Source organism: Sarcophilus harrisii, chromosome 4 (genome assembly GCF_902635505.1).
Source record: "Sarcophilus harrisii chromosome 4, mSarHar1.11, whole genome shotgun sequence".
In the NCBI taxonomy this organism is placed as follows: Eukaryota; Metazoa; Chordata; class Mammalia; order Dasyuromorphia; family Dasyuridae; genus Sarcophilus; species Sarcophilus harrisii.
In genome coordinates this window covers 456,151,799-456,167,513 of record NC_045429.1, presented here as the reverse complement: position 1 = coordinate 456,167,513, position 15,715 = coordinate 456,151,799, and the positions used below count along the sequence as shown (strand labels likewise).

Sequence of the window (15,715 nt, the reverse complement as noted above, 5' to 3'; positions counted from 1 at the left end):
AAATGGAAAGGGACGGGACACAGTGGATAGAGTGCCAGTCCTGAAATCAGGAAAACTTTTCTCCCTGAGCTCAAATCTGGACATTTACCTCAGTTTTCTCATCTGTAAAATGAGCTGGAGAAGGAAATGGCAAATCACTTCAGTATTTGCCAAGAAAATCTCAAATTGGGTCCCAAGGAATAGACATGACTAAAAAATGCCTTAACAACAACAAAAGGGGGGTGGCCATTTATTTATTGGCTAAACAAATTATAATATGTGGATGTAATGAATATTACTGGTTTGTAAGAACTGTTGAAAGGAATAGTTTTAGAAAAACCTGCGAAGTTTTGGATGAATGGATGCAGAGTGGGGTGAGCAGAATTAGCAGAACAATGATGCAGTAACAACAGCCTTGGCAACACAAACAAGACTTTGAATGGCTTTGAAACTGATCAACACAATGACCAACTGTGATTCCCAAGGACCCAGGATGAAGCCCCTCCCACCTCCTGACAGGGTATGGGCTCATGAGAGGAAAGTAGACATATTTTTGGATGGGGTAATGTGAAAATTTGTTTCACTTAATGATGAACATTTATTATATTGGGCTTTCTTCACAATAAAGCAGGAAACAGGAGAAAGGAAAGTAGATTTTTATTAAACTAAAAAAATAAGTGTAAAGGTTTGGACTAGATGGCCTTTGGCCCTTTTTGTTCTAGGCCAATGGTCCAAATCATCTCTCCTCATTGGGTGTCAGTTTACCTACCTATGAAATGAAAAGATTGGACTAAATAAGCCCAGGGGAAGAATGGTACCTGAGCCCACAGCCCATTGTTGTGAGGCTCTCCTCATTGAGAATATCAATGTCTGGAGCCTAAAGAAGTGATTTCCCAGGACCTGGGGGGGGTGATCAATGGATGGTATGGTGGCTTGGGCATTGACCTCTGCATCAGAGGGCCTAGGTTCCTCTGCTATCTACTAGCTGTGTGACCTTGCAGAATTCATTTCTCCCTCTCTGGGCTTATTTTCTCACTTCTAAAATGAAGTGACTGGACTAGATATTTCTAAGGTCCCTTTTAGGAAGGGTTATTTTTTGGGATGTGTGGTTTCAGACTTAATCTTGTGTTCTATGAAAAAGAAGAGAAGATGCAAGGGGAGGCAGCATCGGGTGGAGATTGCCAGTGGAACAAGAAGGCAGCAAATACATGATGAGATGGCCTGGCTGGGTAGCTCAATGGAAGGTGGAGCCGAAATGTGTCTTGGGATCTATGATCAGCTACGAGATAAGGCGGACTATTGAATATTCCTTCAGCCACTTGGGAAGTGGGCAGAGAAGTAGTCCAACAGCTGTGAGTTTCATATTGAATAAATTAGTAAATCCGCCATTAATGTGTACTCTGCCTTCTTCTAGATTCTAGAGATGCTAGAGCATTATTCCCACCTTCACAGGGTCTGGTCTACTAGGATACATGTGCATTTGCACCAACACACTCAGAGCATCCAAACAGCTCTTTGGGGCTCCCTGGGCTCCTCATCATTTGCCAATCCCTTCGGGTCCCTCATGATCTGTAGCCCTTTTGCATTCACGGTGCCCCCAAGCAGTACCTTCCTTCACGTTTAGGTGTGCACAACTGATAACAGAAGAAAGCATGGCCCGGAAAAGTTTGAGATTGAGAACAGATTAAAATTTGCTGCAGAATGTATAAAGTCTAACCCGGAGATAAAAGTGATTTGTCGCAAGGGACTCAGATTGCATCACAGCCAGACCTTTAACCCAACACAATCCACCCAAAGGTTGATTCAATTCAATAAACTGTTAGTCAAGAATATTGTCTGCAGTTAGTCATGGTTCTGGGTCCTTTGGGATTATCACACCGAGTTAAAAATAGTCCCTGCCCTCCTGAGGTCCGGATCAGGAAAGGCTTCCCATAAGTGGCGGTGCTGGGAGCATGAGGGGTGGGCTATGGCTAAGGGAAGAGGTATGGGTGGTCCCGAATCTATGCCCTATGGGTAAAAAAGGTGAATCTTCAGTGGGTTGGGTGTGGATGTGAATGTGGGGGCGGGGCGCGCGCACGTGGGGGGGGGGGCGTGGGCGTGAGAATGGGTGTGGGTCCCTTCCCTTTAACTCCAGTGCCTAACCTAGGCTCTGCTCAGGGCATCTGGGCAGCCTGGCAGGAAGCGGTGCTGGGAAGGCAGAAAAACAGGTGTCAGCTGTCAGAGCAGCAGGGGTGGTGGGGAGGGCAAAGGGGCAGGGGCTTCTGCTGTGGCTAGCATCCACTCCAGAAAGGAGCCTTGTGGGCGGAGCTGGGCAGGATGTTTGAAACCCTCGCGCTCAGTTAGCAGCTCACTGATTCCCAGCCCCAGGGGCCATCTGGGAGAGTGGGGAAGCCAGGGGAGACAAGGCCCCCGAGCTGGTGATCCCTGCCTGAAGAGAACCTCCTTCTTCTCAGCTGGAGATTTCAGCGGCTTAAGGTAAGGGGGCCCCTTCCTCTGGAGGTATGAAGGTGTGAAAATCTCAGGAACCACCCTGATCATTGAGGAAGAAGGCGCTGCTGAGGCAGTGCAGCAGGCCAGGGAGAGCCTGGAGCTGCTCTGGGGCAGGGCCCAGCTCGGAGAGCCAGGAAAACCGACTTGTGGTGCGGTTCTGTGACTCACAAGCTATGAGCTATTGGGTAAGTTCCTTCACAAATCTGCACTTCTGTTCTCTTACCTGCATAGTAAGGAGGCTGAACTCAACTACCTTCACGATCCCTGCCAGCTCTAGAGTCTGTGTTCTCGCTTGCTGCCGGGGCGATCTTGGCCAAATCCCTTCATCTGGATGGACCTCGGTTTCTTCGCCTGGAAAACAGAAGTGGGGTGGACTTGGGGACTCACAAATTGGCTCTGATTTTCTATGACTTGATTCCCTCCAACTCTGACCAAGCAGGGCTGCTTTCTCCACCGCGGACTCAGGCAGGTCTTCCTCTTTCCTCTGCCTGCCTTGTCCTTTCTCTCTGAGTAACTTTCCTTGTCAATTGGTCAAAAAGAAATACTGCTATCACTTTTACTGTGCCAGATATTTCTCTGGACTTGAGAAATAAGAAGAAACAGGAAGAGGGAAGGGAATAAGTAGGTAAAAATGATGAGTCATAAGCAAAACAAACTCTGATCTTGGAAGATCTCGAAGAGAGATTTAGAAGGAAAGAAAGAAAAGGTAAGAATCTATCACTGGGATCACTGGAGAAAATATAGATTGTATCAAGCATAGAACACAGAAGCTAAAAGCAATCTTATCACCTTCTTTGTAAAAATGGGGCAAAGAGCAGAGAGAGGAAGAAATTAAAGAGAATAAGATGGAAGGAAACACACAGTTAATAATCATAATTGAAAGTGTGAATGGGATGAACTCACCCATAAAACAGAAGAGGAGATCATCATGGATTTCAAAGCAAAATCCAACATTTACAAGGAACATTTATAACGAACAGAGTTAAAATAAGGGGCTAGAGCAAATTTTCATATTTCAACCAAAGTAAAAAAGTTTGGATATATATACATATGGTATCGATAGTCTATAATACCTCTTAGCAAGATGTAGTTTTTTTTTTCTATCTCCTTTAATGAGATCTATTTTTACTTTTGTTTTGTATGTGACCATGATTGCTACTTCTGCTTTTTTTTTCTTACTTCAGCTGAAACTTCATAGATTCTGCTCTACCTCCTTACCTTTAATTTTTGTGTGTATCTCTGCTTCAAATGTGTTTCTTGTAAACAACACATTGTAGAAGTCTGTTTTTAAAATTCACTCTATTATCTGCTTTTATTTTCTGGGTAAATTCAGCTCATTCACATCAACGCTTCTGACTACTAACTGTATTTCCCTCCATTTTATTTTCCCCTTGTTTATCCTTCTCTATCTCTCTTTCTTCTGTTCCTCTGAGTGTTTTGCTTCTGATCACAATTCTATTAGAAGAATAAAAAACAGAGAATTTGAATAACTCAAGGTCAGAAGAATAAATTGAACAAGCCATATATAAATTACCAAAGAGGGAAAAACCTCACAAGCAGATAAATAAACACTCAAAGAACAATTAAGTACAGTATCATATAAATTGTTTGCAAAAATAATCAAAGGGGTCCTACCAAATCTCTTCTATGAGAAAAATATGGTCTTAATATTTGATATTTGAATATTGAATATCTTTAATATTTAAAACTGGGGAGAGACATAGAGAAAGAAAATTATAGAACAATCTCCCAACTGAAACTGGATGCAAAATTTTAAGTCAAACATTAGCAAATAAGCTACAGCAACATATAACAAAAATTATATGCTATGCCAAAGATGGATTTTTTAAACCAGAAATACAGGGTTGGTTCAATATTAGGAAAACTATAAACATAATGGATGATATTAATAAGAAAAATAAGAAAAATCACATATCAACAAATGTATAAAAAGTTTTGACACTGCAATATCTATTTCTGTCAAAACATTAGAAAACAGGAATAGATGAATCTTTCTTTAATAGGGTAAGTGGTATCTATATATACAATCTGGAGCTAGCTTTATACATAATAAAGATAAATAATAGGCCTTCCTAATAATAAGATCAGGGTGAAAACAGGGATATCCATTATCACCATTACTATTTACCATAGTGCTATCAATGCTAAAAAAAAAAGACAAGAAAAAGAATGAAAGAAATAGCCATAAAGAACTAACAAATTTATCACTTTTTGAGATAATATAATGATCTGGTAAGAGAATACTAAAGAGTTAACTTAAAAAATTAAGCTGATAACTTCATTAAAATTGAAAGAATAAATTCACTTAAGTTGTCAGCATTTCTGTGTACTACCAACAAAACCCAGCAGGAAGAGAAAAAAAAAGACAAATTCCATTTAAAATAACTATAAAATGTATAAAATACATGAGAGTCTATTTACCATGATACACACATTTCTCACACACAATAATTAAGTTCCAAGTGAATAAATGACTAAACATAAAGTTCACATTATAAATTAAAGAAGTGAGAAAGGAATTACTTTTCTGATTTATGGATGGGGGGAAAGTTTATGACTAAATGGAAATACAGAAATACAGAAGATAAAATTGGCAATCTAGATTACATAAAATTTAAATGTTTTTGCAAAAATAAAACCATTGTAACTAAAAATCAGGAGAAAAAGACTTAAGTGGGAAAAAATTTCATTGTTTCTCTGATAAAGATTTCTTTTCCAAAACACCTAAGTAGCTGATGTGTATTTATAAGCACAAGAGCTACTCCCCAACTGATGAGTTCAAAGGATATAAGCAAGTAGTTTTAGAAGGAAGAAATATAAGTTAACAACATATGAAAAAAATACTCCAAATCAGTGATATCAAAATCAGATAAAAAGAGGGGCCACTAAAACTATACATAAAGATTCTTGCAGGCTGCATGTTAATTTAGAAGGCCTTATATTAACATTATCTATGTTCTAATATATTTTTATTTATTTATTAAACATTTTCTCAATACATTTTAATCTGGTTCAAACTAAATGAGCTGCTGGGTGCAGGCTCATGTGTTTAATACTTCTGCTCAGGAAACTGGGCATTAATCCACGCCTAACATCATTTTCCAAGATAAGGTTGAAATGGGTTCGTGATTTAGACATAAAGAGCAATACCTCTCAGATCTGTGGACAAGGAAGGACTCTGTGGCCAGAGAAGTACTAGAGTTCATTATTGAACACAAAAGAGATAATTTAGATTATATTAAATTAAAAAGTTTTTGTACAAACAAAACCAATGTGGACAAGATTAGAAGGGAAGCAATAAACTGGAAAAAAATTACATTCAAGGGTTTTGATAAAGGGCTCATTTCTAAAATACATAGAGAATCAACTCAAATTTATAAAAATTCAAGCCATTCTCTAATTGATAAATGGTCAAAGGATATGAACAGACAATTTTCGGATGAAGAAGTTCAAATCATTTTTAGCCATAAGAAAAGGTGCTCTAAATTTCCCTCTCTTCTCCCCACTCCCTCCCTTAGATGGCAAGTAATACAATATATGTTAAACATGTACAATTCTTCTATACATATTTCTACAAATAATGCTGCACAAGATAAATCAGATCAAAAAGGAAAAAAATGAGAAATAAAATAAAAAACAAGAAAACAACAAAAAAAGTGAAAATACTATGTTGTAATCCACACTCAGTTCCCACAGTCTGTCTCTGGGCGTAGATGGCTCTCTTCATCACAAGACTTTTGGAATTGGCCTGAATCATCTCAATGTTGAAAAGAGCTATGTCCAATCATCGTATAATCTTCCTGTTGCTCTGTACAATGTTGTCTACTCACTTCCCTCAGCATCAGCTCATGCAAATCTCTCCAGACCTCCCTGAAATCATCCTGCTGATTGTTTATTATAGAACAATAATATTCCATAACATTCATATGCCATAACTTAATCAGTCACTCCCCAATTGATGGGCATCCACTCAGTTTCCAGTTTCTTACAAAAAGAACTGCTACAAGCATTTTTGCATATGTGGGTCCCTTTCTGTCCTTTAAGATCTCTTGGGGTTACAGGTCCAATAGAGACACTGCTGGATCAAAGGGCACACACAATTTGATAGCCCTTTGGACATAGTTCCATATTGCTCTCCAGCATAGTTGGATCAGTCCACAACTCCACCAACAATGTATTAGTGTCCCGGTTTTCCCACATTTCTTTCAACATTCATCATTATTTTTTCCTGTCATCTTAGTCAAATTTAGCCACTTGTATAGTGATATCTCAGAGTTGTCTTAATCTGTATGAGAATGATAATTAAAAGTGGCGGGAATATAAGAGTCAAAAAAGGGAGAATAAATCATGGCATATGTATGGGATGGAATACTACTGTGCTTTAAGAAGTGATAAAGGGGATGGTTTCAATGTAACTTTGGAAGACTTGCTTGAACTGATGCAAAGTGAAGTGAACGGATCCAGGAGAACAATTTATATAATAATAACATATTGTAAAGGCAAATAACATTAAATGACTTTAAAACTCCAATCAAAACCAAACAAGTTCCCAGGGAACCAATGATGAAGCATGTTATCCCTTTCTTGACAGAGAATTGATGGATTGAGGGCGTAGGATGAGATATAGATCTCAGGAAATGGCCAATATAGGAAGCTGTGTTGATTATGTGGGTTTGTTTCAAAGGTTTTGGATTTATTTTTTTCCTTCTTACAATGGTAATGGTCTTAGATTGTAATGGGAGTAAAGGGAAGTGTGGAGGGCAGGGAGAAAGTTTCAAATGAGAGACATGCTATGGAAAGCAAAGCTCTTCTAAAAGAAGAGTTAAATAAATACTACAAGGCGGAAGGCAATTAGGAAAGAGAATCTGTGGTCTGTGGTCACTTGTTTGTTCCATTACATTGTATCCAACTCAAGGGTATGCTTTTTCTTCCTCAATTGTTTTCTGGGTATAGGAATGGGTTCTCTCTCAGCTCCCTGAGTGCTTTAACTCCTATCTCCCCATAGTTTTTCAATCCCTAACGGCAGAGAGTTTAGTGGACTGGATCAGACTGGAGACTTTTAGGAAACCTCTGCCTTTAAGGGTTGAAACAACTCAACTCTGATTTGCAACAGAAAAAGAGTCTGAGATTTGTATCTGAAGGAAGAGAGGGAAGTCTGAAGACTGAGGTGAGGGAAAGCTTTCCAGAAAAAGGCATGGAGACTGGCAATGACGGGTAGTATTTAATGAAGAGTGAAAAGACCAGTATAGCTGAATCACAGAATGCTGTGGCTGTGTAATCTAAGGGATCTGGCTATGAAAGTTTTAAAGTCCAAACAACAGATTTTAAGCTTGTTCCTAGAGGTGAGAAGAAGTCCCTGAAGTTTATCGAGTAGGATGTGACCTGGCAAGACCTGTATTTGAAGATCCCTTTGGCAGCTGAGTGGGCAGGGAGACCCAGCATCAAGTGAGAGGGGGTGTTAAGATAATGAGAGTGTCAGAGGAGAGAAGAGGATGTATTGGAGAGACGTTACAATGGGAGGGCAATGATATTTGGCAATAGATTGGTTATTGGAAGGGCAAGAAGAGGAAGAGGCAAGGATGAAACTGAGGTCATGAGCTGAGGGGAAAGGCAAGGGAAGTTTGAAAGTGTGGGCAATCCCCGGGAAAGATAGTGAATTCTGTCCCCTAGGCAAGAGACTCAGACACCCCTCTCCCAAGTCCTCAGTCTCCACCTTATGACTTTTCTATCCTGGTGACCAACCGCCTTTAATCAGTCTCTGACTGGAGAGGATCTGCTCATGCACACAGTACTCAGAGGGTGAGGACAGATTTTAAGAAGAAAGACCAATAAACATAGCTGAAGTTCCTCCTCTGTATCAGGGGCTTAGAAACACAAAACTCTCAATGAGCTAATCTCTCCCAGGTCTCATTGGCTAGAAAAGGCTCTAGGAGAGGGCGAAATGTGTGGCTCCTGGAAGTCTTTACTAGGGGACAGAGATGCCTCAAAGAGAGGCCCATGATCCACAGGACTAGGAAGACAGATGAAGCCCTGATGGTACAAACCAACCTGGGACTTCCTCAATTGGATTTTTAAGGCACGATGCTTTGCTCAGTGTAGACCTTTAACAATGTCTGTTGAATCTAGGGGAATTAAATTTGCTGCTGTCCAGGGTACCATCATTCTCCTAGTCACCCAAGTTCCCAAGCTATGTGCCATCCAAGGCTCCTCACTCTCTCTCTTGCTCTGTGTCCCATCAGTTGCTATTCTTTTCTCACTCAGATGATAAATGCAGTTCCAAAAGGGTTTGATTTGATCAGGTCACACTACTAGCCAATAAATGGGTTCCTTGAAGGCAGACTGTGTTTTTGCCTTTCTTTGCATCTCTAGTAGGTGCTATTATATTTGTTGACTGACTGATCAGTGGAGGGTCTGGATAAATTAAAGGAGAGGAATTTAGCTCTATCTGTGGGAATATATCCCTTTCTCTTTTCTCCCAGTCTCCATGAGTCCTGGGCTGAGGCTGCAGCCACTGAGGTTTGGAACCCATCTTTGCATTTCATCAGTGAGTTTTTCACTATAAGTAGAGTCACCGAGCTTGGACCTTATTCTCACTGGTGGCTCTGATCAATCAATCAATCAATCAGGCAAGCAAGTATTAACTGAACACCCACTATGTGCCATGCAGTAGGGTTACCAAGACAGTCTTAACTCTCAAAACTGACCTTCGATAAATGGACCAATCGATCCATTGACAAGCATTTAAGGCTTCTTGTGGGTTGACAATGAAACTGTAAAAATCTATTGGCTTTGGGGAGGGGGCAGACCATTCAGCCTTTGGGAAGGTCTGATTCACCCATGCAACACATGGTAAGTCTCTTGAGAAGAGGGTCTACAATGGATTTATCTTTGTATCCCCATTCCTTGAACATAATAGGAACAGCATTTTGAGAGAGAAACAAACCTATTGCAAAATTTTTAAATCACTTTCATTTCCTGATATATCTATCCCCCATGTCACGTAAAAAAGAATCTTATAACAGATAAAAAAGGAAGAGAAAAAAAAGCATTTCAACAAAACTAACCAACATACCAACCAAACTGGACACTGTAGGCAGAGCTCCACAGTCATGATCCAACTCTTCTGTCTGGAAGGTATGGAGGCTTAGCAGTAGCTTCTGGGTGAATGCCCACTTACGCAATTGAATAGAACAATAAGAATGTATGCTATAAAGGTGGCTTGGTAGGACAGTGGATAAAGCCTTGGACTTGAAGTTCAGAAAACTTGAGATCAAATCTGGATGCAGACAATTGTGACCCTAGTCATTTTATCCCTGACTTCTTTAGTTTTCTCATCTGTAAAATTAGGATGATAAGAGCATCTGCTCTCCCAGATTGCTGAGTGAGCATATGTAAAGTGCTCTGCAAATCTTACAACACAATAATAACATTTGTTATTGTTATTATTAAGAACACTGGGTCTGGAATCAGAGGACCTGAGTTCAAATCTCTCATGTGCTTTTACTACATGTGTCATTTTAGAAAACTCACTTAACTTTCATTGTTCTTAGTTTTGTCAACTGGAAAATGAAGATGTGGTGTTAGATAACTTATCGGAGCCTTTCCTGATTTAGATTCATGATGTAAAGTAATCGTGGGACCCCTGGATAAGTCACTTCATCTTTCTCAGCCTCAGTTTCCCCACTATTTAAATATGGTAGTTTTAGTAAATCTTCTTGAGCCCTGTGCCCAGGAGCAGGGGAGACTAAGGAAAGATAAGAGCTAAGGGAACAGATGCATCCCCTTTTGAGCTCATGGTCTGATCGAAGAATCCAGGCTCACCTTCAGGAAATAATGAATGAATAAAAAAGCAAAAAAAGCCTAATTTGAGGTTGTGGGCAGTGGTCATACACCTCCCTTATGTGGCCTTCCTCTTTTCCAAATGACTTCCTACTCCTCGGTCCTTAGTCCAGACACTGTCTTTGGACCCTTCATAGTAGTAGTATGTACTCATGGCTTTTTTCCACTCCCACCACCTTTCCTCATGGTCACACAGATCAGAGGATCATAGGGTTAGACTGGAGCAGTACATTATTATCATCTTCATCCTCACTATCATCATCCTTATTCTCATAACTAGCATTTATCTACTACTTTTAGGTTCACAAAGTGCTTTAGAAACACTTATTCCTAGATATAGTATATGAACGTTATGGAATATTATTGTTCTATAAGAAACAATCAGCAGAATGATTTCAGAAAGGCCTGGCGAAACTTACATGAACTGATGCTGAGTGAAATGAGCAGAACCAGGAGATCATGGTACACAGCCACAAGAAGATTATGTGATGATCAATTGTGATGGATATGACTCTCATCAACAATGAGATGATTCAGGCCAGTTCCAAAGATCTTGTGATGAAAAGAGCCAGCTGCACCCAGAGAGAGGAGTATGAGGATTGGGTGTGGATCACAACATAGAATTTTCACTTTTTTGTTGTTTGCATTTTGTTTTCTTTCTCATTTTTTCCCTTTTTGATCTGATTTTTCTTGTGCAGCATGATAAATGTGGAAATATGAAAAGGAGAATTGTACATGTTTAACATATATTGGGTTACTTGCCATTTAAGGGAAGGGGAGTAAATTTAGAGCACAAGGTTTTGTAAGGGTGGATGATAAAAATGATTCATGTATATACTTTGAAAGTAAAAAGCTTTAATTGAAAAAAAGAAATATTTATTCCTTTTATTCTCACAACAATGCTGGGAAGCATATGCTATTATTTTCCTCTTTTGAATGGATAAGGAAAGTGAGTTAGACAGAGAAAAAGTGACTTTCCAAGGGTCAGATGCTAAGTGTCTGAGACTGGATTTGAATTCACATCTTTCCTGACTCCAGGTCTGTGCCAGAATGTAAACAACTAGGCAAATGCCAGGTGTACGTAAGGTAGATGCGGAGCATTCTGGGGAAGAAGGGCACTAGCAGGGATGGGGCTGGGGTGTTTTGAGGATAAAGACCTCTCAGAGGAGCTGAGTCTTGAAGAAAGCCCAAACATGAAGGACAGCTAGGACAAAGGCCCAGCGGAGAGATGAGGAACCTCCTTCAAGTCACTGCAAGTGGGCCAATGTCACCGAAACAATTTTAGTCGGGGGGAAAGTGCAACAAAACTAGAAAGATGAAAAGGAGCCAAGTTGTGAAGAGCTTTAGATACCAAATGTCTAAGGAAACTGAGAGCTGCATCATCATCAATCATCCTCATTCTCAGTGTTATCATCATCATCATCAGTGTCATCATCATCATCATCATCGATATCACTATCATTATCATCAATGTTATTCCCATCAGCATCATCGGTGTCATCATGATCATCATCATCATCATCAATGTTATTATCATCATCATCATCATCAGTATTAGCACCATCATCATCAGTGCCAATATCATCAAAAATATCATCATAATGTCACCATCATCAATGTCATCATCATCATCATCATCAATTTTATCACTATCAGCATCATCAGTGTCACCATCATCAGTATCATCATGATCAATGTCACCATCATCAATGTTATCACCATCAGCAGCATCATTGTCATCATCATCAATATCACCATCATCATTATCAATATCACTATCACCATCATCATCATCATCATCAATGTTATCATCATCATCATCATCATCCTCAGTGTTAGCACCACCATCATCATCAGTGTCAATATTATTATCGATATCATCATCATCAGTGTTATCACCATCAGCAACATCACTGTCATCATCATCAATATCACCATCATCATCATCATCATCAATTTTATCATCATCAGCATCATCAGTGTCATTATCATCACCATCATCCTCAGTGTTAGCACCACCATCATCATCAGTGTCAATATTATTATCGATATCATCATCATCAATGTTATCACCATCAGCAACATCACTGTCATCATCATCAATATCACCATCATCATCATCACTATCACTATCATCATCATCATCATCATCAATTTTATCATCATCAGCATCATCAGTGTCATTATCATCACCATCATCATCATCATCAATGTTATCATCATCAGCACCACCATCATCATCAGTGTCAGTATCATCATATATATCATCATAATCAACGTCACCATCATCATCATCAACATCATCATCAATTTTATCACCATTATCAACATCATCATCATCAGTGTCATCATCATCATCAATGTCATCATTGCTGCCATCAGCTCCATAGTGGAAATTTTACAAAGCACTTTATAGACACAAGCTCAGTGTCTCTGGGAGTCTTGTTATACCCAGTTTTTCAGATGCAAAGGCACTAAGAGGGACGGTGACTTGTCCATGATCACACACTTAGTCAACATAGGGGGTAGGATTCAAACTGAAGTCCCTGCTAACATGAAGCTTGAAGTCACTTTGTCCCCCACCTCTGCCTCTTTTTCTCTGCCTCTTTCCTTTATCTCCCTGTACTTGTTTATCTCAGTCTCTGTATCTCTATCTCTCTTTCTCTGTGTCTCTCGCTCTATCTCTGTGTCTCTAACTTTATATTTCTCTGTCTCTGTCTCTCTCTGTGTGTCTCTCTGTCTCTGTCTCTGTCTCTCTGTCTCTGTCTTTCTCTTTCTCTCTCTCTCTTTCTCTCTCTCTCTCTCTCTCTCTCTCTCTCTCTCTCTCTCTCTCTCACACACACACACACACACACACACACACACACACACACACACACACAGAGTTCATGACAGCATTAAGTCTCCTGGCTCATTCTCGATGCTCCCTCCAATAACAGCTTTCTCATGTTCTCTCTTGTGCAGGCACCTTTCCTACCTAGATTTCCGTGGCTCCCTGGTGGTCCAGATGACTCCGCCCAACTGCAGCACCACAAGGGGTGACCTCTTCCAGACGGTCACCATGGTGTACTTGTCCATCATCCTGATCCTAGGGACTGTCCTCAATGCCCTGGCCCTGTGGGTGTTCTGCTGCCGGATGAGGAGGTGGACAGAGACCCGGGTGTACATGGCCAACCTGGCCGGGGCTGACTGCTGCCTGCTGCTGAGTCTGCCCATGGTCCTGTACACAATGGGCAAAGAGCCGTCCGAAGGCTTCCTGTGTACGGTCTCCCAGAGCATTTACCTGATCAACAATTACATGAGCATCTGCATCACCACCGCCATTTCTGTGGACCGGTTTGTGGCCATCCAGTACCCTCTGCGGGCCAGGGTGTGGCGCTGCCCGCGTCAGGCAGCTGGGACCTGTGCCCTTCTCTGGATGTTGGTCATATGCTTGGTCTCTTTAACTGCTTGGAAGCAAAATGGCCAGAACTTTTGCTTTGGCAAGAGTAAGACGCGAGGCTTCTGGGCCATCGTTTTCTCCTTGGCCCTCTTCTTCATCCCTCTCATGATCCTTGTTTTCTGTTCCATGTGGGTGCTCCAGAAACTGATGAGGAAAAAGGCCCAGGCCCCGGCCCAGGACAGGAGGCTGATCCACAAAGCAGTCTGCGTGGTCTCGGCTAACCTGGTCATCTTCCTAGTCTGTTTCCTGCCCCAGCATGCGGCTCTGCTGGCCAAGCTCATAACTGACTATGCGGGGGCCTCCTGCCCTGTGGTCCAGCGCGTGATCATTTCCGTCAGGGTGGCCTCCCGCCTTGCCAATGCCAACTGCTGCTTGGATGCCCTGGGCTATTATTTTGTGACCCAGGAGTTCCAGGAAGAAGTGGGAGTGGTTTTAGGTCTGCCCAAGATCTTCCAGAATCAGACTCAAGGCAGCCCCGGAGCTGACCAGCCAAGCCTCCTTGGGGGAAGAAAAGCAGAGAAGGCATTAGAGAGTTCCAAAGCATTGTGTTCCTATTAAGGACACCTGTGGGGGATCTTGGCACACAAGACAATCCTCTGAATTTGATGAGCCCAGCCCCGTGATCCCTGGCTCTCTCCCTCAGCGGGGTCTTCTGGGCCAGTGGTGATAACTCAGAGATTTGGCCAGGATATGAGGGGTAGAGGGCCCACACCCCCTACGTGCATAATTCCTTCTGGGGAGCCCCACTTGCATCTGGGACTCATCTGGGTTCCTTCCATTTCTTTCTGAACTAGCTTGCTTATTCTAGTGGGGAGTGAATCTGGTCATCCTTTTTGGAGTATCTCACGCCCGGTGGAAAGGTACGGCCATGAAAGCAGGAGAAACCTGGCTTTTGCCCCATAAACTTCCTAGTTATGATATTGGGCACACATTCCCCCTTGAGGACATATCTTCTTCATCAGGAAAATAGCAGTGTTGGATTTAAGAGTGTCCCTCCCCGTTCAGACGCTCCAGGATTCTGGGATTGAGTGCTCTGCTCTCTCCCAGCTGTTTTTAAGTATAGTTTGGAGAGGCTAATGTTTAATACAGGAAACAGGGCAGCGAGCCACCATGGACAGAGCCGGAGTTTAGGCTGTCCTTCCTATCTGTGTGACATCCAGCAAATCATTGGACTTCTCTGGGACTAGGTTTCCTGATCTGAGGGGCTGGACTAAATGATCCTATATCTATTATTCTTTGAAGGTTTGATGAGGAAGGGGGGGTGGTGTAATGAGTCTTTATGGGTAGAGCAAGAGTCTTGAAGAGGGGAACTAAGGGAGAGGAAACATGCCCTCCTCTTCTTCTCAGAATTACTGTGAATTGGGAAGATTATTTAATTGAACTGACCAAGGGATTGGGACTTAATGTAATAATGTAATGTAATTAATGTAACCAAAACTGAGATTTCTGGGGCAGCTGGGTGGTGCAGGGGCTAGAGCCCCAGCCCTGAAGTCAGGAGGACCTGAGTTCAAATCTGAGCTCAGACACTTAACACTTCCTGGCTGTGTGATCCTGGGCAAGTCACTTAACCCCAATTGCCTCAGGAGGGAAAAAAAAGCTGAGATTTCTGCGAAGTATTATAGACATCCCCTGTCCAGTCTTCACAGTGGCCATGAGGTGATATTACTAGCCCAAGGGCAATACAGCTGGAAGTGTCAAAGACAATAGTCCAACCCGGTTCTTTCCTATTGCCAAGTCAGTTAAGCAAGAATAACTGAGATGCAGAGTGTCTGCCACATGTTCATGTTTGTGTTCTGTCTGACTGGGCAGTTCCTCCAACAGACCCATATGAAGGTATAAGACAACGGAGGGTCGGGGGCAGGGGAGGAACCTCCCCGAGAGCCTCTGAAACATACAGGGATAGAAAGCCATGGAACTAGAATTTCTCATTGGTACAGAGAACTT

General features: G+C 41.6%; 1 protein-coding gene across 1 annotated transcript; it reads left to right on the top strand.

Moving 5' to 3' along the window:
- Window positions 1-442: 442 nt before the first annotated feature.
- LOC100921175 (G-protein coupled receptor 35-like) lies at window positions 443-15,272 on the top strand. The gene is made up of 3 exons (XM_031968770.1): window positions 443-499; window positions 2,126-2,454; window positions 13,294-15,272. The coding sequence occupies exons 1-3, from the start codon at window positions 443-445 to the stop codon at window positions 14,327-14,329; spliced, it is 1,422 nt and encodes a 473-aa protein (XP_031824630.1). The 3' UTR covers window positions 14,330-15,272.
- The last annotated feature ends 443 nt before the right edge of the window (window positions 15,273-15,715 follow it).